The 27,408-nt window shown below is 40.4% G+C and overlaps 1 protein-coding gene across 7 annotated transcripts in view; it reads left to right on the forward strand.

Moving 5' to 3' along the window:
• Positions 1 to 23,567, forward strand: part of GNGT1 (G protein subunit gamma transducin 1) — a 265,934-nt gene extending 242,367 nt beyond the window's left edge. For 2 of the 7 annotated variants that reach the window (XM_043872881.1, XM_043872880.1), the window contains exons 2-4: positions 15,278 to 15,362; positions 18,087 to 18,192; positions 23,304 to 23,561. In XM_043872881.1, coding sequence (XP_043728816.1) covers positions 15,355 to 15,362; positions 18,087 to 18,192; positions 23,304 to 23,432 — 243 coding nt within the window. In that variant the 5' untranslated portion in view covers positions 15,278 to 15,354 and the 3' untranslated portion in view covers positions 23,433 to 23,561. Of the gene's footprint in view, positions 1 to 522; positions 589 to 15,277; positions 15,363 to 18,086; positions 18,193 to 23,303 lie in introns of those variants that run through there. The other 5 variants (XM_043872882.1, XM_043872884.1, XM_043872879.1 and 2 more) reach the window with 5 other exon arrangements.
• The last annotated feature ends 3,841 nt before the right edge of the window (positions 23,568 to 27,408 follow it).

Raw genomic sequence — 27,408 nt, forward strand, 5'->3', positions numbered from 1 at the left:
ACAGTGAATGTCCTGTTACTGGACATTTGTATTATTTCTAGTTTGGGGCTACTACTATGAATAAAGCTGCTTTGTGTATGCAAACAACTTTTATTACTCTCAAATAAAATATTTTAAAATGCTAGAAACTGCCAAATAGTTTTCCAAAATGATTTTCCACCCCTACCAGCCATGTGTTTGAGTCATAATTATGTTTTTGGACCCGGAACATGAAAATCCAAAGAGCAGTGGCCTTGGGGGATGGGGCGAGCAGGTCCTGAAGCTTTGATCAAATCAGCTGCTTCCCACACATTTCTCAGTGTCAGGGTGTCTATTACCATTCATTGGTGCTTTGACATAATAGCCTGAGCCTAGCCTTTTGTTTATACAAAACAAATGATCTACACTGGGATTTTATATGAAATGTTAAGGATATTTTTGGAGAATATTTTAATGGGTTCTCTTGATGACTGTGTCTTTCCTTCCTCTGCCTTTTCCTCTTGCTCTATTTAATATTCTTAAGAGAGTAACTATTCCTGGCTTCTTCTGAAGATACTGAAGGGAGTTTCTAAGAGTTCTTTCCAGTTTCGGAAAATCTCTCTGCTCAAGGTGAGTTAGTAATCTGGGATATTTCCACATATAATGCCTAGGGCCAGTTTTCAGTTTTCCTGGTCATGGCAAAGAACCATATTCTTAGGAAAACTAGCCTAGTCTGGAAATACTCTGTGTCACTTATGCTGTCAGATTTCTAGATATCTATGGTTAAGAGTGACAGGGTTATAAGGATAAAGGTTGAACAACCAGTTTGCCAGAAAGGAAAAAAGAAATGGGGGAGGGGTGTGTTGGCTTGAATATTTTACTGATTTCCATGGAATCAATGCTCCCAGTTATGGCTGATTGCAAACCACCAGAGTTGGAAATGGATGAATACAGTCGAGTTCAGAGCCAACGTGAGCTGGCTCCAGCAAGTCAAACACTGAGGCAGCCAGTTGGTTTTGGAAAGATATACTCCTCTGAGAATCAGATTAGATCTTCCCAATACCTCCCAAATACTAATAGGGGAGGGAAATTTTACCAGACATTTAGCCAGGATTATGTTGAGATAATCACTTCATGGCAAATAGATGGGGAAACAATGGAAACAGTGACAGACTATTTTCTTGGGCTCCAAAATCACTGCAGATGGTGACTGCAGCCATGAAATTAAAAGATGCTTGCTTCTTGGAAGTAAAGCTGTGACAAACCTAGGAAGAGTATTAAAAAGCAGAGTCATTACTTTGCTGATAAAGGTCCATATGGTTTCTCTAGTAGTCATGTATGGATGTGAGAGTTGGACCATAAAGAAGACTAAGCACTGAAAATTGATGCTTTTGAACTGTAGTGTTGGAAAAGACTCTTGAGAGTCCCTTGGCCTACAGGGAGATCAAACCAGTAAATTCTAAAGAAAATCAATCCTGAATATTCATTGGAAAGACTGATGCTAAAGCTAAATGTCCAGTACTTTGGCCACCTGATGTGAAAAGCCGACTCATTAGAAAAGACCCTAATGCTGGGGAAAGACTGAAGGCAGGAGGAGAAGGGGATGACAGAGGATGAGAAGGTTGGATGGCATCACTGACTCAATGGACATGAGTTTGAGCAAGCTCTGGGAGATGGTGAAGGGAAACCTGGCATGTTGCAATCCTTGGGGTCACAAAGAGTCAGACATGACTGAGTGGCTGAACAACAACGATGTTGAGAAGAAAAGCTAATTCAACCTCAGAGGTAACCTATTTCCATTCTTCTGAATGTGTTTAAGTATGTCTCCCAAATGGACTGAGAACAGATTCAAGGATTGAGACTGAGACAAAATTACCATTCAGCACTGACTACTGTCAATTCTGTTCTTTGTTCTCAGCTGCTAGCAATCTGTGATCACTTTTTGCTTCATGTATTAATAGAAAGAATAATATTTTGAATTAGGGCAGATTATTTTGGGGAATTGCATGGTACCATGGGAAAGCAAACTTGGGAGTCAGAGGGTACCTGGATTTTCTTTCTTGCTCCTTTGGAAAAGGTACATAAACTCTTAGAGCCTCAGTTTTCTTACCTGTGAACTGGATATACTAACTGTCCCTTATAAGTTTGCTGTGAGGATTTGACTCAGACAGTAAAGAATCTGCCTTCAAGCAGTAGACCCAGGTTCGATCCCTGCATTGGGAAGATCCCCTGGAGCAGGGAATGACTACCCATTCCAGTATTCTTGCCTGGGAAATCACGTGGACTGAGGAGCCTGGCGGGGCTACAGATGATGGGGTTGTGAAGAGTTGGATATGACTAAGCACATACACACACATAGTGAATATAAGATGCATTCCACCTTCAGAGATAATATAAGAAAAAAAGAGTGTCTTAGAATTGACAAAATACACAGTTTTTGAGGGTTCAGTCCCTAAATCTGGAAGATCCCCTGGAGGAGGGCATGGCAACCACTCCAGTATTCTTGCCTGGAGAATCCCATGGACAGAGGAGCCTGGCGGGCTACGGTCCATGAGGTTTCAGAGTCAGACATGATTAAGCAACTCACACACACACACACTGGTGAGGATTAAAAGGAAAGCACCTAGGAACTCAGAGAGATGAGCTTCAGCTCCTCACACACAGGCACAGAATCCACTAGAATCATCCCATGTCTCAGTTCCCACTGAAAGCCCTGGCACAACATTTTAAGATGGAGCATCAACCACAATTGTGAAGCAGAGCACCACGAATTGACCTTGCAGAATGGCAACCCGTGACTTTGCTCCCATCAGATTTGCTCTTTGGCTGAGCTCAGAGGTCACCTCTCCACTCCGGAAGGTGTCACACAGTCAGATATTGCTTTGTGATGAGCTCTTCTGGGGAAGTGAGCTTCAGGGCTCTCTCAGCCCCAGCAGGTGGGTACTCAGTACCCTCCGGCCTGCTGTGCAACAGATGGAGGGGCACGAGGTCAAAACCAGGCTTTTCGCCCCTTTGTGGCACAGAGGCTATGGACCCAGGTTGAAGTCTGTGCACAGATGTGCTCTAGAAATGTCAGTTTCCTCCCTTGTTGCTGTTTAGTCTCTCAGTTGTGTCCTACTCTTTTGCAACTCCATGGACAGTAGCCCTCCAGGCTCCTCTGTCCATGGGATTTCCCAGCCAGGAATACTGCAGTGGGTTGCCATTTCCTTCTCCAGGGGGTCTTCCTGACCCAGGGATCGCACCCACATCTCTGCATCTCCAGCATTGATAGGTGGATTCTTTACCACTGAGCCACTTGAGAAGTCCAGTTCCCTCCCTTGCTCTGTCCCAAATAGAGCATGTCTCTAACAGCTCTGTGACCGCTGAGCAGGGACAGGGAAGGAGACCTGAGCACATGGGGGAGTTAGGAGTGTGAAATTGTCAAGCCAGGTGATCAGGAAGAACATTACCCCTCAGTTGCAAAACCCTTGAGTATTTTTATATCCCTGAAAAAGATATTTTCCAATGTAAGAGGAAACTAAAATTCCTGGGACTACTTTAAGTTACTGAATTTATTTTTAGGACTGTGTGGAAAGGAGCTATGTGACCACTACAATCAGCCTCCATACGGATGTCATAGCACTTCTATCTCCTTAAACTTGTGTCTAGGCCAAAAGGTTAGCACAGCACAGCTGGGGGGGTGGGGGGAGGGAGAATTCCTTTATCCGGAGTCAACAGGAAGTGCAAGGCGGGAGGGAACTGGGAAGAACAGTCACCCAGTTTGATTTGTCACTGCCAGACCAAGAGACAGCTCTAATGGCGCAGCTAAAGACAGAGGCTCAAAATAGCTTAGAGATCTGTAAAATAAGGCATGGAGTTCTTACACCCTTATAGTGTGTGCATGAGTGCTCAGTCGTGTCCAACTCAACTGAGTTGACAAATACAATCCTATGGACTGTAGCCCACTAGGCTCTTCTGTCCATAGGGTTCTCCAGCAAGAATCTTGGAGTGGGTTGCCGTGCCCTCCTTCAGGGGATCTTCCCAACCCAGGGGTCGAACTCAGGTCTCCTGCATTGCAGGTGGATTCTTTACCACTGAGCAACCTTTGGAGTCCCCATTCTTATAGAATGAATGCTGAAAAGAACTGTCAATACCATCTGTTGCAGTATTGTTATTTTACATTTACGAGTTGAGGCCTAGAAAGATAAAATGGCTGGTCACATTCACTTGCCTTCGTTGTTGGCAGAGCTGAGCCTAGAACCCACATCCCTGATACTTAGTCAGCCCTGGATTCTTTCTGACATAGCCAGACCTAGGTTCTTTCCACTGTGTCAGGACCTCAGAGTATTCGCTGCTTAGTTTCTCTGTCATGTCCAACTGATCCTCTGTCCATGGGGATTCTCCAGGCCAGAACACTGGAGTGGGTTGCCATGACCTCCTGCAGGGAATCTTCCAAACCCAGGGATCGACCAGGTCTCCTGCTTTGCAGGCAGATTCTTTACCATCTGAGCCATCAGGGAAGCCCTTAGAGTTTTTAATGTTCACTTAAATACCAGAATCGTAGCACACAAACACTCCTGTGAGTTCAGAAGCAGCATTTTGTATGTCAGATTCCTGCCTCTGTTCTTTTCCACACCCTCCCCCATGTGAAGTTGATTTGGAACACAGTAGCTTCTAGATTTCCCAAGTCCTGAACATTCTGTTCCTAGTCTCTGAGAGCCCCATGGACTTGAAAGGTGACCATGAATTTAAGGAAAGGATTGAAGCAGATGGTCTTCTCCTCTATCAGATACCTGAGGGAGCGGTGGCCTAACTTTTGAGTGAATGAGGAGAATTAATTTAACCCAGTGATTTGGGGATGCATATCATAACATAACATCGCCACTTAAGGAGTTACATTGCTGCTGCTTCTAAGTCGCTTCAGTTGTGTCCAACTCTGTGCGACCCCATAGATGGCAGCCCACCAGGCTCCTCCGTCCCTGGGATTCTCCAGGCAAAAATACTGGAATGGGTTGCCATTTCCTTCTCCAAGTTACACTGATAACTCTTCAATAAAGAAAGTTCTTGCTGCCCATCAGTTTAGCCCCGTTAAAATCTGAAATGAGTCCAGCTAGCACTAACAAGAAGTTTGCACATCTGCAAAGAAAGGCAGCTAATCTCTTCTGAGTGAGTCAGTGGTCACGAGAGTTTGTTAAAGTTTAGACAGTTCCTTCACCAGCCAGACATTTTTCTAGTGGGTTGGGCAGTGGAGGAAATGTTTGCTCTATCACACCCTCTGTCGGACACAGAGTGCATTTATCAATGTTACATAATAAGGTGGAGTCACGTAAAAGCATGAGACATTCCCTATGCCTAATTGTATTATTCTCCTTTGCCCTAAGCAGAACAAGATAATGAAGTATAATAGGTGTCCCTTACTATGGTCATTCTTTCATTCACCTATTTTAAAAACAAGCAGATTAAACATTTAAAGTGTGTCCAACTTTGTGCCTTTGTGTACATTTGGGATACAAAGATGGTAAACACACTAGGTATCTCATGACAAAATAGGATAGACAGATAAACACTCTGTGACCCAGTTGCAATATAGTGTTCTTAGAACAATATTAAAAATCTGTCCGAGGTTCTATGGACCATGGAGGAAGAAATCAAAATTTAAGCAAGAGCTCAATTCACAATAAAAACCAATCCAGGTCAATACACCTCATATTGCGTCTTCTGTGTCTATGGGACACAACCTCTTTTCTTCATCAGCTAGTTGCTTTGGTTGGTTCTTTTAGAAGCTGGGGTTATAGCAAAGCATTACCCTCCTCAAGAGGGCAGAATTTCAGAACCCCCCCTTTCTCTTCTTCCCAGCTGTATGTTCCATCAAATGTCATGCCTACTTGGGATGCAGAACATCTTTTTTTCTCATTCAGGTTGCTGGACATTTAACTATGGAGGGTACCGAGAAAGTTGGAACAGATTTTGAATTATTTTACCCAAGTTTTTAGCATTATGAGGCTTCACCACCTGTCCAGAATTCTAGCTGAGGTTACCAATCCACTAGAAACAGCAGCAGGTTAAGAATGAGGGCAGGAAGGAAAAAATTTCCCTGAACTCTTGTATACCATGTGGGATCCTCAATAGCAATAAATGTTTGGATAAAATGTTTGTTCAGAGTTTGCATTGTACTTTGCGCTCATTAGCTCATTAAATGCCCCCACAATAACCACCTGAGGAAGATACTTTTTTCTCCCCACTCTGCAAATGAGGAAGCTGAAGCTTTCGATAGATATGTGACTTCGCCAAAACTATATATACAAGTAGCACAGGCAGTCTTCTGGTCCCCTGGTCTCACTGTGCCCACATCTTTTTCTTCCACATTCATGGGGACTAAAGTCAAACTCATTTAATAGAACCTGTGCTCGTGACCCTAGCTCAGTACCTGGGCAGCTCTATCTCAGGTTTCCTTTCTCCTCAAATATGAAGTTATAATTGAGAACTAGCAGAGAACTGCAATTTAAATGCCCTGCTCTAATGCTCTAAGAGAAACATCTGCTGAAGTTGGTAATCAGATAAGAGGATTGGGAGAGTTAATCACTAAAGACCTTATTTTCAGGGTTATATTTAGCAGAGAGTAATGGATCTTGACCTTTCAAGTATAAAGATACACTTTCATGGGAAAATCTTGTTATTTTTATACTCTAGCCCAAATCCCGTGTTGATTATATGTTACTTACTAATGTGTTGTAAGCCAGTCAAACGTTCATTTGCTATAGCTTTATGTAGAAAAGTTTTGTGTATTAAGTCACAAAAGAGGGACAACCTGCCATGTGGGGGCAGAAGGAGACACGAGCTGCAGTTTGAAAGGAGCCTACAATGTGGGAGACCTGGGTTTGATCCCTGGGTTGGGAAGATCCCCTGGAGAAGGAAACACTACCCACTCCAGTATTCTGGCCTGGAGAATTCCATGGACTGTATAGTCCATGGAGCCGCAAAGAGTCAGATGTGACTGAGTGACTTTCATTTCACATACATCTCCTAGCACTCACAGTTTTGTATTGTTTTTTCCCTGTTATTGACTGTTAGTGAGAGGAAAACTGAGCTGAACTGAAGTGTTTGTTTTAGAAGAGAACTGAGTACTAGTCTGGACTAGATATACTGAACCAGTCAGAGAAGGGTGAGTTGTTCCTACTGGTCAACGAACTTTCCTGTATTCTGTATCTTCCTTTCTCTTACAATAGAGGACATGCCCTGGTCCAGAGATCAACCCCTTAGCTGCTTCTCTGGGTCCTTTCTTCTCTTGCTTTTTCAAGGACTTCACTCACCCCTCTGTGACATCAGCTCTGACCCCTTTCTCCTCCTTCAGCACAGACACCCAGGTTGTAAGTTTCCACTTGGAGTGCTCTATCTCTGATTTTTTTCATCCCAAACTTACAGTTCATATTTGACTCTATGGCCCTTTCCTATTAGGACCCCACTTCACCACTCCCTTGCCCAGCAAAACTTCTCAGAAATGTTATCTTCACTATCTGCTTCCACTTCCTCATCTCCCTTTTTTTCCCACGTCCATTCAATAAGCTTTCACACTGAGAAGAGGAAGAAAAAGTGCTCTTGTCAAGAGCAACCCATTGCCACATCCTACTGGACCTCCTAATAAATAAGACAAAGCAGCTGGCTCTAAGGTCACCAGAGACCACACTTTCCCAACTATATTTTGTCTAACTTTTCAGCAGTAGCTAACAATTTCAAATCCTTCATCATTCTCGAAATGCCTTTTTTTTTAGTCATCACCGTACTATATTCTTTTGGATTTTCCCTACTTAATTGATTTAGTAAGACCTGAAAAGTAGGATCTCATAAATATCTGGGGAGGAAACAATGTTTTATTATTACCACTCTCCTTTTTCTTTTCAAGTGTCTTAGATACCCAACTTGCTCAGTAGAAACAGAGAACTAGAGTTGCCCTGGGGAAGAAATGAGTTGTCATAGAATCTGTTTGAATGTCTAGACTTGTGCTTAGCTACAGGTTGAAAGAGATTGGTATGCAATTCGTGTAATAAACATAGCAACAAATACAAAAGCAACTGGCTTTGAAAAACCAAATATGATAAAATGTGTGATCAACTTGATTAGATGGAAGAAAAAACCCCGAACACAAACTACCTGTTATGTGATAGGGAAAAAACTCTCAACAGAAAAAGAATGATTTATGGAAGGATGTAGTATAAACACAGTAAGAGATAAGAACGTTGATTCTGTTTGCTGCTTCCACACCTAGCAATCAAGAGCACCTGTTCCCTGGTAGTTAATAAACATTTGCTGAATAAATAAATGCTTGTTAGTGGCCATCATTTTACTGGCCCATGTAGAAAGAGAAAGAAGAGTAGATACACAGATATAAAGGGATACCTATGGGTGTTCAACACAGTGTCTGGCACATGGTAAATGCTCAGAAGTTATTAACTAATTAATCCTCATCACAACAAGCTCATTTTCCTTTATTAACTTCATCTCATCTCCTCACTTTAGAGGGCTCGGTGTTAATCCTTCGTTCTCTTTTTTGTTTTCTCCTGGCTCTCTCCTAAGCTCTGGCCTTTCCCGTAAACTCCAGACTGCCTATTCAAATGAATGTGTAGCAAGCATTTTAAACATGGGATTCCCTATCTCAAGTCTTCCCCATCTCAGGAAATGTTAAGTTGCTGCAAAAGTAATTGCAGTTTTGCATTGTTGAACTTTGCCACTTGATACTGGAATACATTCTTAAATAAATACGGTCATGTTATATATCATTTTAATGCACATTTCTTTCTTTATGGTTTTTGCTAATGAATTATTGATGTTTATTTCATATGTATTTTAGACTGTGGAAAAATGATGTCAGACAGAAAGCAAATTCGAGTGATTTTCTTATTTGAGTTCAAAATGGGTCATAAAGCAGCGGAGACAACTCAAAACATCAACAATGCCTTTGGTCCAGGAACTGCTAATGAACATACAGTGCAATGGTGGTTCAAGATGTTTTGCAAAGGACATGAGCACATTGAAGATGAGAAGTGCAGCGACCGGCCATCGGAAGTTGACAATGACCAACTGAGAGCATGATCAAAGCTTAATCCTCTTAAAACTGCATGAGAAGTTGCCCAAGAACTCAGCATCGACCATTCTATGGTCATTTGGCATTTGAAGCAAATTGGAAAGGTGAAAAAGTTCGATAAGTGGGTGCCTCACGAACTGACTGCATTTCGAAAAGAAAAAAAATCATCATTTTAAAGTGTCGTCTTCTCTTATTACATGCAACAACAATTAACCAGTTCCCAATCAGATTGTGACATGTGATAAAAATGGGATTTTATATGACAACCAGTGACAACCAGCTCAGTGGTTGGAGCGAGAAGCTCCAAAGCATTTTCCAAAACCAAACTTGCACCAAAAAAGGGTCTTGGTCACTGGTGGTCTGCTGCTGGTCTGATCCACTACAGCTTTCTGAATCCCTGTGAAACCATTATATTTGAGAAGTACGCCTAGCAAATTGATGGAATGCACCGAAAACTGCAATGCCTGCAGCCTTGCAGCTGGCATTGGTCAACAGAAAATGCCCAATTCTTCTCCACAACATTACTCGACCGCATGTCACACAACCAGTGCTTCAAAACTTGAAGGAATTGGGCTACAGAGTTTTGCCTCATCTGCCATATTCACCCGACCTCTTGCCAACCAACCACTGCTTCAAGCATCTTGACAACTCTTTGCAGGGAAAATGCTTACATGACCAGACCAGCAGGAGGCAGAAAATGCTTTCCAAGAGTTCGTCGAATCCTGAAGCATGGATTATAATTTTTTTTTTTTTTTTTTGGCTACAGGAATACACAAACTGATTTCTCATTGGCAAAAATGTGTTGATTATCATTGTTCCTACTTTGATTAATAAATATGTGTTTGAGCTTAGTTATAAAGATTTAAAATTCAGGGTCCAAAACTGCTTTTACTTTGGCACCAACTTAATAGCAGATTCCTTTTTCATTTGTTCAAACTCAAATCATTGGAGTTACCTTGACTTTTTCTTTCTTTTTATTCCTATATCTGATCTCTCAGCATGTCTTATTATTTCTACTTTCAAAATATATTTAGAATCTCATCATGTGTCCCCACCTCCACACCTATTACTCTGATTTTAGTCACCATCGTGTCTCACCTTAATTACCAAAATTGCCTCATCTCTGCCTCTCCCCTTGTCCTCTATGTTCTAACCTCAAAATAGCTGCCAGAATTATGATGCTAAAACATGTGACAGATAATATCACTCTATTACTCAAATCCCTCCCGTGTTCCCTGTCACTCATAATGAAGCCAGAGTCTTTACAATGGCCTGAAAGACCCATGCGATCCCTGATAGCATGTGCTATTCTTCTCCCACATTCACTTGACTCATCACTTTCAGACTGGTTCACTGCTACCCTTGCGCTTACTGATCCCTGGAACCACCTTCTCTTAGATACATGCAGTGTTCTCTTAGATACACCATCACTCCTTCGGGTCTTCATTCCAATAGCACTATCTCAGAGAAGCCTGCTCCGGCCACTCTCTCAATGACTGAAATAACTTCTCTTGACATTTCCTTTCCTTCTGTGTTATATTTTTCCCCTTAACACTTTTCACAATATATTGCTACATTTAATTTCTTAAATCTTGTTTATTGTTTGTCTCCCTCATGAGAATGTAAGTGTTCTAATTTTTTTTTCTCTGCTCTACCTTCAAGAATCCAGAATACTATATGGCACATAATAAAACTCAGTAAATACTTATTGAACAAATGAATAAAAATGTGAGCTATTATTCTTTAACAGTCCCAAGTATAATGTCAAGATGAAAAAGAAAAGTATGGGAAGAGAAAGTTTATACCCATGATTACGAGTTTATTGTACGTAGCAGAGTGGATTTGTGTCTGAAAAATGTGTCAAACTGAATGTTTATGAATCAACGTGTTTGAAGTGTCCTAACAGCATTTCGATTTCAAAGGATCTGTGATTGATCCTCTGTACAAAATAAAGGACTTTTAAAAATTAATTGTAGTAATTTTCTCTGATATAGTCCTTATAAATTAACTGTTTTATTAGTTGAGTTTTCTTCAAAATACTCTATAATGTTTAAAAGTAAACAGAAGACAAGTAGCCTTTTAACTTTACAGTGTCCCTGCTGTTGTTTAGTCAGTAGGTCATGTCAGACTTCTTTACGACCCCATGAACTGTAGCCCACCAGTTTCCTCTGTCCATGAGATTCTCCAGGCAAGAATACTGGAGTGGGTTGCCATTTCCTATACCAAGGGATCTTCCTTTAATTCTGAATAAATTGTCAAGAAACCTGTGGAAACTCTGAAAGATATTAGTGAGACCCTAAGCTACTCTATTGAAAACTGTGGAAAATTCTTCAAGAGAGATCGGAATATCAGACCACCTAACCTGCCTCTTGAGAAGTCTGTATGCAGGTCAGGAAGCAACAGTTAGAACTGGACCTGGAACAACAGACTGGTTCCAAATAGAAAAAGGAGTATGTCAAGGTTGTATGTTGTCACCCTGCTTATTTAACTCATATGCAGAGTACATCATGAGAAATGCTGGGCTGGATGAAGCACAAGCTGGAATCAAGATTGCTGGGAGAAATATCAATAACCTCAGATATGCCGATGACACCACCCTTATGGCAGAAAGTGAAGAAGAACTAAAGAGTCTCTTGATGCAAGTGAAAAGAGAGTGAAAAGGTTGTCTTAAAGCTCAATATTTAGAAAACTAAGATCATAGCATCCTGTTCCATCATTTCATGGCAAATAGATGGGGAAACAGTGACCTACTTTATTTTGGGGGGCTTCAAAATCACTGCAGATGGTGCCTGCAACCATGAAATTAAAGGATGCTTGCTCCTTGGAAGGAAAGTTATGACCAAACTGGAGAGCATATCAAAAAGCAGAGACATTGCTTTGTCAACGAAGGTCCATCTAGTCAGAGTTATGGTTTTTTTCCAGTGGTCATGTATGGACGTGAGAGTTGGACTATAAAGAAAGCTGAGTGCCGAAGAATTGATGCTTTTGAACTGTGGTGTTGGAGAAGACTTTTGAGAGTCCCTTGGACAGCAAGGAGATCCAACCTGTCCATCCTAAAGGAAGTCAGTCCTGAATATTCATTGGAAGGACTGATGTTGAAGCTGAAACTCCAATACTTTGGCCGCCTCATGCGAAGAGTTGACTCATTGGAAAAGATCCTGATGCTGGGAAGGATTGGGGGCAGGAGGAGGAGGAGATGACAGAAGATGAGATGGCTGGATGGCATCACCGACTCTATGGACATGAGTTTGGGTAAACTCCGGGAGCTGGTGATGGACAGGGAGGCCTGGCTTGTTGCAATTCATGGGATTGCAAAGAGTCAGACACGACTGAGCGACTGAACTGAACTGCACTGAACTGATACAAAGAACTGACTCATTTGAAAAGACCCTCATGCTGGGAATGATTAAAGGTGGGAGGAGAAGGGGGCAACAGTGGATGAGGTGGTTGGATGGCATCACTGACTCAATGGACATGAGTTTGAGTAAACTCTGGGAGCTGTTGATGGAGAGGGAGGCCTGGCATGCTGCGATTCATGGGGTGGCAAAGAGTCGGACATGACTGAGCAACTGAACTGAACTGAAGCTACTCTAATTCTATTGGGAAGCCCAATGGCTCAGTGTAAAAAAAAAAAAAATCCATCTGCCAATGCAGGAGATGCCAGTTTGATCCCTGGGTTGGGAAGAATTCCTGGAAGAGGGCATGGAAACCCACTCCAGTATTCTTCCCTGGGAAATCCCACGGACAGAGGAGGCTGGCAGGCTACAGCCTACAGGGCCCCAAAAGGGTCAGACATGGCTTAGCGACTAAAACAACAAGCTACTCTACACAGTTCTGTCCTCAACATCCTTCACCCTTACCTACAAACCCAGTGAAAACCATAAACAATCTGGCAGTTTCCAAAGGCCCCCTAGGGGGCACTATTGCTCCCACTGAGAACCGGAGCTCTGTGTCCCCCTCCTCTACTCCTCTTGGCGTTTTTGGACCTTAACTCCTCTGATGGTAGTGCAGGGAAGAGGTAAAAGGTGATGTATCTTCTACCTGGCGGGGGTATCTTTCTTCCCTGAGTTAGCTGTACCTGCTACCTGAGCTTGTTCTAGGAGTCTTCCGCCCTCCCTTTATATTCTGGTGAAGGTTGGGGTGGGGATACTTGGTAGCAGGTCCAGCAGTCTGGTCTAGCACCTCTTAGGACTTTCCATGGAGGGTGGCCCAAACCTCCAAGTCGGGGTATATGGCCTAGGTCATGGAAGACCTGGGGGTGCAGGTGGCTTGTGCCCTTGGTTGTCAACTCTGTGCTTTCTTTCTCTAAGTAATTCTGGAGTGATGGAGTACACAAAAGAAAAGCAAATCCAATCTTTTAAGCTAGTTTGATGAGGGTAACTGAGAGTAGTTTGCTAGAATGGAAATCATCCCAGACCAGAAAACAAACCAGAAAACTTGTGTTATAACCCCAGCTCTACTCTTACCAACAGTGTGATTTTGGGCACTTCAGTTCTCTAGATCCCCTTTGCCTCATCTGCAAATGGGATAAATAGTAATGAGATGATAAGCTGACCAAAAAGCACATGAAAAGATGTTCAACATCACGAGTTATTAGAGAAATGAAAATCAAAACTACAATGAGGTATCATTTCACACTGCTCAGAATGGCCATCATCAAAAAAATCTATGGACAATAAATGCTGGAGAAGCTATGGAGAGAAGGGAACTCGCCTCCACTGATGGTGGGAATGTAAATTGGTACAGAACAGGTTTCTAAAAAAAACTAAAAATAGAACTACCATATGATCCAGCAGTCCTATTCCCAGGCATATATCTGGAGGAAACCATAATTCCAAAAGATATATGCACCCAAGTGGTCACTGCAGCACTATTTACAATAGCCAAGGCATGATGCAACCTAATTCCCTCAAAACATGAATGGATAAAAAGATGTGGTACAGATATATAATGGATATTACTCAGTCATAAGAAAGAACGAGGTAATGCCCCTTTTCAGCAATATGGACGGACCTAGAGATTGTGGTACTGAGTGAGGTAAATCAGACACAGAAAGACACATACCGTATGCATTGCTTATTTATGGAGTCAAAAAACAGGTACAAATGAACTTCTTTGCAAAACGGAAGTAGACTTACAGATGTAGAAAACAAACGTGGTTAGCAGGGGATAAGGTGGGGGGATAAATTGGGAGGTTGGTGTTGAAAATTACACACTGCTATAAAAAAATAGATAATAGGAACCATGCTGTATAACACACGGAACTCTACTCAGTACTCTGTAGTGACCTATGTGGGAAAAGAATATAAAAAAAGAGTGGGTGTATACGTGTGTATAACTGGTTCACCTTGCTATACACCTGAAACTAACATAACGTTGTAAATCAACTGTACTCCAATAAAACTTTTTAAAAAGTAATTCTGTGATACTATATCTAAATGCTTTAAACCTTTGACTTCAATACAACTCTGAGCATGGAGATGTGTATATGTGTGTGTGTGTGTGTGTGTATAAAGAGAGAGATGAGATATATGTACATATATATATATATATCTCCATGTGGATAATATAGGCTGTGTTTTGCTAGGTATCTAGGTGTCCTTGAGGGTGGTCAGAGTTTTGATCTTCACTGTTTGAGTTTTTCCATAGTGGTATCACATTTGGCAAGCATTCTCAAATTGTCGAAGATTCACCTTCTGAGATTCACATCAAATGAAGTGTGTCTTGCTTAAATTGTTATTAAATATGGTGGATCAGAGCATTTTAGAGCTAAGAAATCATTAGTTAATAATGTGAAGTTAGGTACTGGAAGGGAGAATAAGATGCCACCTCACAATACGTCTCTGGCATAAGGGGTATTTTGAGCTGATTATTTGAGAAGCCATGGAAACCAAGTAGAAGTTATTCTTTTATAAGAGACACTTATATTTCTAAGGGAAATCACCATTTGTAATGGTGTCTCCCTCTCTGTACCAGAAAGAGGAGGATGAGTCTAAATCTCTAAAAACTCTTATCAGTGGAGAAGACAGCAACTCATATCCCATAACCCTTGTTTACTGTGCTTTGCCTGAACACCTCCCATAACTGACTCCTCCCCCTCCACAACATCTTCTTTTGTTTTTAGCAGGAAGCAGTGTTTAAGGTGGTGGCTTGGGCCATTTGGGGAGTTACTCAGTTTTCTTGGGTCTCTCCCATGTATATAGGAGGTATATGTGTTACTTAACTTCTGTTCATTTTTCTTCTATTAATCTTTTATTACAGGGTGGTCTCAGCCAAGAAACTAGAAGGGTAGAGAGAAAATTATTTTTCCTCCTCTGCAACATCTTGGACTTTTCTCAATGTCGAGGTAAATATTTCTGACATAGGTTGTAAGTGGCTTTATCAGTACTTCATGAATTTTTCTGTATCCGAACAATACACAAAACAATACACAGTGGTAAGGATATAGTTATAAAAGGTATGGATGCTGTTGTAGAGGTTCTTATAATCTATTGTGTTTCAGTACGTCTCAGAAGCAGAGCCTAAGACAGAGACCCTTTTCCAAGTGATTTATTGAGGGTCAGTGCTCAGGAGAGATCTCTGATGAGGAAAGCAGGATGAAGAAGGAGAAGGTATGAAAAGATGTAGTTTCAGAAGTCTAGCTTCATCCTGAACCCATGGGACGCTCAGGAAGGCTCTCAGCTCAGTTATTTCAAGGCTTTTCAGCCCAGAGGCAGTGGTCTGGACTATCAGAACCCCACTTCAGGCAGCCACTTGCTCCAGGACACCCACAGGGGCCAGTTGTCATCATCTGCCAGATACCATCAGTTGAAGGTTTTCATCAGCCAAGGAAAAACATAAGCAAAGGTATGTGTCAATACCCACAGCTGCTAGAGGGATAAATAACCCACCCTGGAAAGAGAAAGAGGAGTCTGGAAGGGGCACCAACAGCGTCTACTACACGTGGCGTTAAAGGACCTCAATCATGTCCCTGTGATAGCCTTTAAGAGCATTTGTAAAGCCACATAATAGCCAGTGACAGGTATAGCAGCACAATCTGAACATCTAGAGGCACAGAGTGAGTGAGTAACATCAGCTAACACATACTGAGTGCTTGCCCCATGCTCCAAGTGTTATGCATCTTTATTCTTCTCAAACAAAGAAATCTACAATGTAGATACTATTATTGCTCCTATTTCCTAGTAAAATGAGTCACAGAGAGGTTATAGAGCTTGATCAGGACCACACAGCAAGTGCCAGTGAATGATCATTTTATTGCCAGTATATGGGGTAAGGCTTCTCTGCAATAGAGAAAATGAAATTCTAAGCCCTACCCTAAATCAAAACCTCGTAAGTTGGGCATCTGTTTCAACAAGTTCCTAAAGTGATTCTTCAAAGCCGTTGCCAAGTGGAAAACATTTTCCAAGATGGGGAAAAGTTGTACAAAGGACAATGTCAACAAATAAAAATGATCAGGAGAGACAGATGTGCTGGTGAATTTTTGCAGATGGCCTAAAGGAGCTGAGAAGGAAGGTAAAAATAAAATTGAGAATGGGCTTTCAGATACCGAACAATTGCACAGGGGGATTCGCAGAATATAACAAAAGAAAGAATGCAAAATGAAAGTTAAAAGAATAGGAAATAATGCCTTTGGGTATCCACTGGGTGGGCTTCTCTGGTGGCTCAGATTATAAAGAATCTGCCTGCAATGCAGGAGACTGGGGTTGGATCCTGGGTCAGGAAGATCCCCTGGAGAAGGGAATGGCTACCCACTCCATTAGCCTTGCCTGGAGAATCCCATGAACAGAGGAGCCTAACAGACTACAGTATATGAGGTTGCAAAGAGTCAGACAACGACTGAGTGTGGTTCACACACAGACACGCACATCCACTGGGTTTTCTCTTCTACCTCTCTGTTGGCATCAGTAGGCATTTATCCCTAAAAATAGGCTAAACTACTCTTTTTTATTCAGGGAAGAACAGAGAATTATAAAACTAAGAAGGAAAATAATATTTCAAAAATGTTTTGGAAATGAAAATACTATATAAATGCAAGGAAATAAATTAATTGCTAACATATGATTAGCAGCATATTTTTATGTTTATATATGACTTTAAGCTCTTTTCTAAAATAACATACGACCCAAGCGTATCTAACTTGCATAAAAATATGTCATCATAGAAGTTGGATTAGAGACACAAAAGGAAAGACAAGACCGAAAGAGGACAGATCACAAAGCTTGATGCCACTTGGATACAACGAAGTATTTTCCAGACAGGTTCATAAAGTAATCACCAAAATATTATGCCATCTTTCCCATTGCCCACTGATCTAATTAAGAAGAAGAAGAAGATATTGCTACTGCTCTAATTCTTTTATAGTATATATCAGGAGATCAGACTCACCACGTCCCCTTTAACCTGCTGCATTTGCTCATCATAGCTATCCAATTCATTGTGACAGTAACATACAAAAAGGAAAAAAAAATCCAGGTATAATCTAAGTGAGATACTAGTTTGATTCTAATTAGCAAGGTTATTTGTTTGCTGTATTTTCATCCTATTGGTTCATATGTCAATCCATTATTTATAAGGGACTTATAATGATACTTTTTGTGTGTTTCTCTGTTAATACCGGATTAAATACTCTAGTGATTTAGAGAATTAATGGGCAGTCCTCAGTGACCTCAAACTAACATAAGTGGCATAAGTCATATAATGGAGGGTTTTGGAGTTGGAGATGAGGGTTGGAACCTCAAGTTTATACATTGTGCCAAGAAACAGGGGAAAAGAGGAGCATTGGATAGTTAAGATGATATACTGACTAAACTGACCTCTCCCCACAAACCTACTAGCAGGTGTTTAGAGTTAAATACTTAATCATATTAGTGAAGATTATAAGAAAGCTTTAAAATCTCAGGGCTAGTGCACAGGCTAGTATTGTTTGGAGAGCATCCAAGAGAAATTGGTTATCAAAGGAAGTGAAAACAAACAGTTCACTTAGTAAGTTCACAGCTGATGGGAAGTTTAGCTTTCATTAACTTGAAGTAAGTCTAACAATTCAGGTGTATAAAACTTTCTACTTCTTCAGCAGGCAAAAGATGCCAGTGATCAATATTGAGGACCTGACAGAAAAGGACAAATTGAAGATGGAAGTCGACCAGCTCAAGAAAGAAGTGACTCTGGAAAGAATGATGGTAAACTGCTGTTCTCTTTTGAATTTTATTTGTAAGGGAAATCTCCATTGGTAAGGGTGTCTCCTTCTCTGTGGGGCTTCCCAGGTGGTACTAGTGGTAAAGAACCTGCCTGCCAATGCAGGAGACATAAGAGATGTGAGATCGATCCCTGGGTCAGGAAGATCCCCTGAAGAAGAAAATGGCAACCCACTCCAGTATTCTTGCCTGGAGAATCCCACGGAGAGGGGAGCCTGGTGAGCTTTGGTCCATAGGGTTGCAAAGAGTTGGACATGACTGAAGCAATTTAGCATGCATACAAGCACTCAATCCTCTGTATCAGGAGGAGAAGAATGACTCTTAAGTCTCTAGAAACTCATCAGTGGGGAACACAAGGATTTAAATCTCCTTAGCCACCATCCCCTTGTTTACTGTTGTTAAAAAACAAAATGTGACTGAGTAAATTTGAAGATATAATTGGCCTTAATAAATAATTCATGAGTTGAGCAGCATCCCATCTAGCAAGCAGAAAGGCTCACCAAGGAGCTGTGCAAAATGGAAGGTTTTTATAGGCACAAAGGGGCGGGACAAGGAAGTCATAAACAAGGGAAGAATTATTTCAGGCAGGAGCAACTTCCTTTGGGGGAAGAGCAGGAGGTCTGTCATGCAGATTAGCTCATGCAGACTGGGAAATTCTGGTGTGTTAGGTTTACTCTTGGGAAACGGTGAAACTGCAGTTAAATTAGATATTAAGTTTTGGTTTGTTGATGTGGGGCTTAGCACAAGTGACTTCATTTGGGCCTGTTGTTTGTTTTTTTTCTTTTTTTTTGACACTGTGCTTTTCTTTTATCCTTTTTTTTTTTTTTTTTTTTTAATGCAAAAAGTTTATTTGGGGCTCTTAAATATTACAGTTCAGGAGACAGATTTGGGTAAAACTTGAAGAGTGTTCCAGGGAAGAGAAAGTCAGGGGCTTATAAGGGCATAGCCAAGAGGTTGCATTCTGACATAAGAAAGGGAAATATTTGTCCTTAAGGGATAGGTTGTCATGAATTATTTTAAGGTAATGAAAAGTGTTAGTTGCTTAGTTGTGTTCGACTCTGAGACCCCATGGACTATATAGCCTGCCAGGTTCCTCCGTCCATGGGATTTTCCAGGCAAGAATACTGGAGGGGGTGGGTAGCCATTTCCTTCTCCAGGGGATCCTCCCAACCCAGGGATTGAATGCAAGTCTCCTCCATTGCAAGCAGATTCTTTACCATATGAGCCTCCAGGGACTTTTTAGGGTAAGGGTCTGATGATTATCTTAAGCTCTTGACTGGCTGTCCACACCCCTGTCATCCACACCCACCATCTTCTTTTGTCTTTCATTGTAGTAGTATTTAAGGTGGTGACTTGGACTAATTCAGGAAGCTCCTCAGTTTTCCTGAGTTTCTCCCTTGTATGCAGAGGGTATACATGTTTTTAAACTTGTTTTTCTCCTGTTAATCTGCCTTTCTTATTACAGAGTAATCTCAGTTAAGAACCTAGAAGTGTAGAGGGAAAATTATTTTTCCTCTTTCACATCACTCATTGGAGAAGCTCAGTATAGTTGAAAAGAGGTTGTCCAGATAAAATTCATCAGAAATTAAGAAAATTAATAATCATAATTATCTTTTGATTTAGAGTTAAAATTAACAGTCTGGAAAACTATGTTCCATAAGCCAAGTCCAGTCCTTAGCCTGTTTTTGTTTTTGTATGGCCACTAAACTAAAAATGTGTTTACATTTTTATAGATTATTTTTTAAAAGGGGGTGGAGAGAGAAAAATAAAATGAAGAATATGAGACATCATATTTTTTAGCCAAGCAATAAAGTAAAGCAATGCATATAGGCATTTTGTTTTTACTTTACTAAATTGATGTTTCTCTTTATTTGATATTGTTCAAACACTCTTAGCCAAGACGTCATCCCCTCCAGCATTGTCATGGCCAGTAATGAATGAGTACATTCTATTCCTTCTTTGAAAATAAAAATGAGGTCAGGCACAAGAACTCGCTGGTCTCTCCTACAAACATTTGTCAGATCTTAAAAACCGTTACCCGAAGTCCTCTGCCATTAGGAGCAGAAATGGCAAAGAAATAAAGCTTTCCACCAAACAAGCAGTGACCGACGCTTGGAAAATGTAGATACGTTTTTCAGATCTCTTTGTTTTGGGAACATCAGTAGAACAAAAACTCCTCCACACGTCATAAGAGTATATTTCATGTTTCTTAAAAGAACTCGTTTTATCAGGCCAAAGTGAAAAAAGAAGTTTGAATTATCTTCAAACTTTGCTCAAAACTCTCACTCCCCATAAAAGTTGGAATTTTGGTTTCTTCTGTGTTTATAATTGTCTCAAACTTCCCTGCTGCCCTTTGCATATCGGCAAAACATACTTTGTTGTAAAGATAAAAATGAAATCTTTAAACAGCACAAAAGCTTGGAACATACACCAAAAAAGTTAAAATCCTCCTTTTGAGATAAAGGAGTTAATGTTTTTTTCTTTTACACTTGAAACATCCAAAAGCTGTTTTGTTATTTATATAGCCAGGATTGTTTTATATGCAGTTTGGTCATCTCCATGTTTACTGTTCACTTTGTGACAGGTTCACCTGGGAATTATTGTTTTGGATAAACATCACATACATCCCCATTTTGTCAGGCTTTGTGGTTCCTTTTCCTATAACTCAATGTGTCTTTGCTCTTGGAAGTCAATTTAATTTAGTATCAGACTGCCAAAACTACAAACACACACACACACACTCAGAACTTTCCAGGCCTGAACCCAGAACTCTGACATAGGATGGCATAGTGTCCATCATAGTATGGTGAAGTGGGTCTCCTCAGGAACCATATCTGACTCAGATTCCGGCTCCACAACTTTCTTCTTATGTAACATTCACTTAAGTTAGCTAACATACCTATGCCAATTTCTTCTTCTATAAAACGGGAATAGTAACAATAGGTAATTACTATTACTTTAAAAATTATTATTGATATCTATGAACCAGACTGATCCATAATATGCCTCAGCCTTGCTATCAAGGTGGTAGCGTTGTGAGACTCCCTGGAGGAGGAAATGGCAACCCACTCCAGCATTCCTGCCTGGACCATCCCATGGACAGGGGAGCCTGGCAGCTTACAGTCCATGGGGTCGCATGGAATCAGACACGGCCTAGCGACTAAACAGCAGCATTGTCAAACTAAGACAACTCAAACTCTCGGCATCCAATTTCTGAAAAGATTTGTGATGACTTTAAGTGAATGTAATAGACAAAAACGAAAGGCAGTCTTTGTAGTTAATAGCTACCATTTGCTTCACTATCTGTCTATGCCAGGTATTTAATGCAACCTGTGTTCCTTCTATTTCATAGATGAAGTAGCTAAACCTTAGATAAACTGTTTTAAATAAGGACACAGCTGATAAAATCAAACCTGGGATCCCCTGAATCCAGTGTCCATGTTCTTTCCATCATGCTGTGTAAACTTGTATTAAACTCTATATACTTAGAGTTTTGAACCACATACACTCACATAGGATTGTAGGTAATTATTGCTCCTCAATATCCTCAGATCCTAACAAGACATTGTCAAAACTAACCCTCACTGATTCCTATTGCTGACATCTGGTTGGGGCCCAAAGAGCTGGTGTTTGGAAGAAGGGGAAAAAGTGAATCTAAATCTCAAGTTTGAATTTTGAGGAGGAAAAAAAGTGATTCTAAATCATTGCATATTTCAAATTGATATTGCTCAAATGTGTGCATAAACTCCAAGTATCGTCCTATGAAGGACCACCTGACCAGTGCCCTGTCCCCAGTTAGAAATGATTTGTTCTAATGTGCAGATAATGAGTTTGCAGAGTTATAAGTCATTTTAAGTCTTCTGTCTGATGTTGCTTAGAAGTTCCATGAAAAAATGGCATGAAGATTTTATTAAAACAAAACAATAAATTCCTTAGATAACTTGCCGAATGGTTACTTCATGGACTGCCAACAATAAAACAGCTTTGTGTTAATGTCATGATGATATATTAAGTGAAAACAAAACAAGTTGACAATTAAAAGGAATGAATAACGTGGTCCCATGTTTGTATATGCATATGTATACATATACACAACACACACACTTATATTTACACATGTATAGAAATCTGCCTCTCTCTGAACAGTATGTTACATGGTACATTAACAGGCTTTGACTCAGCCCATTAATTAAAATACTAAAGCCTGATTTTTCACGAAGTCATTATCATAATTTTGCAGATGACTAAGGAGCAAGCTCATAAACAAAACAAATGATTTGGTTCAGCCATTATTTTTTTTACTGAATACCAGTAAAATGTAGGGGTCTTCCCAGGTCACATAGTGAACCTCCTGACAGTGCAGGAGATGTGGGGGAGGGAAGATCCCCTGGAGTAGGAAGTGGCAACCCACTCCAGTATTCTTGCCTGGAAAATTCTATGGTCAGAGGAGCCCAGCAGGCTATAGTCCATGGGGTTGCAAAAAGTCAGCCATGACTGAACACACACATACACACACACAAATAAATAGGTTCTGTTCTAGATGCCTGTGATACATGTGAACAAGTCAGCCAGAGGTCCCTTTGGAACTTACCTTCAAGTTCACAATCATGATCAATCATTAGACAAGCTTAAAATAAAATTACAAGTGTATGCTTCTGAGAATCCAGGAGTGGTGATAAGCCTGGAATTTAACAATTATTCATTCCCTACCACCTTCACAGGTCACATTTTTGGAATGAGGAAAAACATTTAATCAATGCTTACTCTGGTAACATTCTTGACTTGTGTTGTCAGCTGTGTTCTGATCCCTGGATCCCGTCTCCCTTAAAGAGGCTGGAGGCAGTATCTGCTGAGAACCCTTAGCTGGAGTTTGGCCAGCTGATTAGCCTTAGCTGGAAGATATCCACAAGGACAGAGGAGGGAGCGCTGTCAATGTTTCTTCTTCTCTCGTACAAAGTATGAGTGCATTGGCAGAAAGCATAAGCACATTAAAAAGATAGAACACACACACAAAATGATTATTATAAATGCATTCTTGGATTCTGCAGTATTCTCTATTAAACCAAATGAATCATCTCTTTCTTTTTTCCTTTAAGGTGTCCAAATGTTGTGAAGAAGTCAGAGATTATGTTGAAGAAAGATCTGGGGAGGATCCGTTAGTAAAGGGTATACCAGAGGACAAAAATCCCTTCAAGGAGCTCAAAGGAGGCTGTGTGATCTCATAAGAAAAAAAAATGTTTTAAATCCCGTGGAACATCTTGAGCTTTAATGATGTACTAATGTTTGGTCATATGTAATAATATGGTTAAGCATATACATAAATTTTAAAATTATAAGTGGTTAATAAAATTTGGAATGTGATAATGTGTAAGTCTATGGTTTTCTTAAAGTACTTACCACAGGGTTTAACACATAATTGATAACAAATATTGATTGATCCCTTTCTTTAACAATGATCTGTTTTATAATGAGTTTGTATTATTCTGGATGCCAGCATATACTAAATGTTTTTATGTTTCTCCATTACCCTTTCAACCTCCTTAATATTCCACCTAGAAATTTCCTGGTTAGACCTACATTTTCCTCAACCTTTCTCTTCCTTAGGGGATTAGGAAGTCTATTCTTTTGAGTCATGGAAGACCTATATTGGCAGAATGTGTGCTCTGGAGATGTTTGTTGTTGACGCTATGGTTTTTGTATCCCCTTCTGAACCCCTCGTCAGCAGCAATGGTTTTAATATAACCTCTTTCTACATTATTACCAATTGTACTTGTCAGCAATAGCACGACTTTTCCCCAGAATCCCAGCTGGATTAAGAGTTCTGTCTGTGGTCATGGAGCACGGTGGATTTAAGCAGCACATGTATAAGAGTTATGAGAAACTAGAAAGGTCTGGCTCTGGCACTTTACTGCCTACTTGACTTTGGATAAATTACTTAATCTTTCTAAATCTCAGTTTTTTCTACTGTAGAATAGGGATAATGAATTCCCTTTATAGTCAATCCTAAAGCAAATCAACCCTGAGTAGTCACTGGAAGGACTGTTGCTGAAGCTGAAGTTTCAATACCTTGGTCATCTGATATGAAGAGCCAACTCGTTGGAAAAGACCCAGATGCCGGGAAAGATTGAAGGCAAGAGGAGAAGGGGGCAGCAGAGGATGAGATGGTGAGATAGCATCACCGACTCAATGGACATGAATTTGAGCAAACTCCAGGAGATAGCGGAGAACAGAGGAGCTTGGCGTGCTGCAGGCCATGGGGACTGAACAACAACAAAATATACCAGTTTAACTACAGTATTTAACATAATGTCTGGCATGTAATAAGATCCAATGTGTTAACCAGTATTATTACTGGAAGCAGAACTAGACAAAATATTCAGAATTCTTCAAGATACATGCTATACCCTGCCCTCCCCATGAAGACTCCCCACTATAGTCCTTTTATTCTATGGCAGTGTAAAGACAATAGAATAATAGCTATCACCTGCACTATCTTCCTAATCAGTTTCTTCCTGGCATCTCACTGAGTTTTCATAAAACAGATTTCACCATCTTTGTGCTGATGACTAAGAGATAACTTGCCCATGCTTCTGTAACAAATGACAAATGTTAACTTGAAAACTATTTTTACTCCAACTCGGAAACTATTTTTGTTGTTAGTGTTTTTTGTTGTTGTTGTTGCTAGCCCACATGTACAGTGCTGTTTTTGAATACGTCAACATCAGAATACTTAGAAATGCTAATTGACTGTCATCCTTTTAAAAACAAGGTAAAAGACCTTTGGGTCTGCGAGGGAATCTAAAGGTTGTTCCCAGGGCTTTCCCAGGTGGAACAGTGGTAAAGAATTCACCTGCCAATGCAGGAGACAAAAGACACATAGGTCAAGAAGATCCCCTAGAAGAAGAAATGGCAACCCACTCCAGTATTCTTGCCTGGGAAATCCCATAGACACAGGAACCTGGGGGCTATAGTTCATGGGGTCAGAAATAGTCGGACATGACTGAGCATGCACGCACACAAAAGTTGTTTCAGGTTTGGCTCCTAGCACAGTGACCTCCTACTCTGACCAGAGTAAGTGCTCAACAAAGATCTATTGACTCTTGTCCAGCCCCTTTTTCTTTTTTTTTTTTCAGCCCCTTTTTCTTAACACATATCAAACGAGTCCAAGCTCATACTGCTCACCGCAGAGCAGACCAGTAATCTAGAAATGAGTTATTGGGGCAAGGAATAGCAACTTTATTCAAAAAGCCAGTATACCAAGAAGATGGTGGACTTGTACTCCAAAGAACCATCTTGCCTGAGTTAGAATTCAGGGTTCTTTGATACTAAAGGGGAGTGAGTAAAGTCAAACGTTTCCTGGTTCCCGTCAGCCTCTGGAGAGGATGTGTTAATGTCTTCCTTCCTGCAGTCATCCGCAGGTGGGCCTGGTCAGGATCCCTCCTGTAAGCGAAACAAAAGTATTTTTCCTAAATGCTCATTACCTGGGAGGCAGGGTTCCCAGAGATTGGCCATTTTGTGTAATTTCAGCTCACAGGTAACATCCCCTTAGAGATTAACTCTTTTGTATTGATAGAATACAAAAGGTTCTCCCCTGTTACATGACGTTGTTATTGTTATTTGGTTGCTAAGTCGTGTTCAGCTATTTCGTGACCCCGTGGACTGTAGCCCGCCAGGTTCCTCTGTCCATGGGATTTCTCAGTCAAGAATACTGAAATGGGTTGCCATTTCCTGCTCCAGGGGATCTTCCTGATTCAGGGACTGAACTCTGGTCTCCTGCATTGGCAGGCAGATTCTTTACCACTGAGCCACCTGGGAAGCCCAGTTATATAATATGCTTTTTATATTAAGGGATTCAAAGATAGACTACAGTAGTCTCATCTTTTTTTCCTCTGCAGAGGCTTTTCTCCCCCCTGTGGAAAATAATAAAAACCCTCTCCAACACCCCTCCCCCCCAGTACTGCCCATCTCCCTTTCCTATTCTAATTTTCCTCCATAGCACCCATCATCTTCTAGCATCCTACATATTTTATCTATTTGTTTAATTGTGGTCTGTCTCTAGGGTCTTTTTCTGTGTGCCACTTAATGTTCGTTAAGTGTTCCATATATCTTTTTTTTTTTTCCTGATTAAAAAAAAAACAAAGTCTTGGCTTTGGCATTTACTGACATGTATAGTTTTAACAACATCCTTACCGTTCATCTCTCAACTGGAAATAGATATGGAAGCCAGATGATTTGAAATTAAAACCCTGACTAATCCACTTTCTAGTTGAGAACTTCAGGTAAGTAATTTCAACGTGTGAACTTTGTAAAATGGATTAAGATGGATCCTTATGTGACTATTTTAAATCACTTAGATAGGAGATAAACATATAGGTAAAAGGTAACAAATCCTACTCCTCTTTTAAGGTCACTAAAAACTCTCTTTGTTGCTCACTCCATCCCCAGAGTATATCTCCTGATTCATTTAACATAACCTTGCTTTCTCTTACTATAACGTATATGGTTGTCTTAGGATTAATGCTATACTGTAAATTTCTTAAGCCAGAAGCTCTGTTCATCTTTGAAACTACCATGCCAACTAATAAATTGTCTCTACAGTTTAATTAACATAATAAGTGTTTAATTCAATTAAAAGCAGGAAAGGGCGGTGCTTTTTATATGGGATAATTTTTCCTGTTGGCTTATCTAATGGATGAAACCAACCAGAGACTAAAAATTCCTGTTGCTTCAAAATACAGATTGTCAGCAGAAATTTGAATACAATAAAAATGATAGGAAGGAAATACAGAGAAAGATGGTCCAGGAAGAGAGAAATAAGATCATGACTGTTTCTCAGCCTACAAAACTACATCTGGTGGTGAGTGACTCTGGGTTTTTTTCAGAAATTACTTCAGGGTCAGGGATTACAAAAGGAATGAACAAAAAAATGCTCCAGAGTCTTAGTATTTGGCTCTTCAACAGAACTTCCTAATATTAGTGGAAATGGGTTAAGTACACATTCTTACTATGTCATTTGAGATACTTGAACTTTGATGTTCTGTACACATAAGTGAATTTAAATTTTAGCCAGAAAAAAAAAAGAAAAAAAGAAAAAAACCTCAATGTTATTTTAATTTGGATTGATTTGATTTTAGCCAGATTTCCAAACAAGGCTAATTTCAAACTTCTTAAATTCTTCAAAGAATATATTGCCACAAGGAA

The sequence above is a fragment of the Cervus elaphus genome, chromosome 18, assembly GCF_910594005.1.
Source record: "Cervus elaphus chromosome 18, mCerEla1.1, whole genome shotgun sequence".
NCBI lineage: Eukaryota > Metazoa > Chordata > Mammalia > Artiodactyla > Cervidae > Cervus > Cervus elaphus.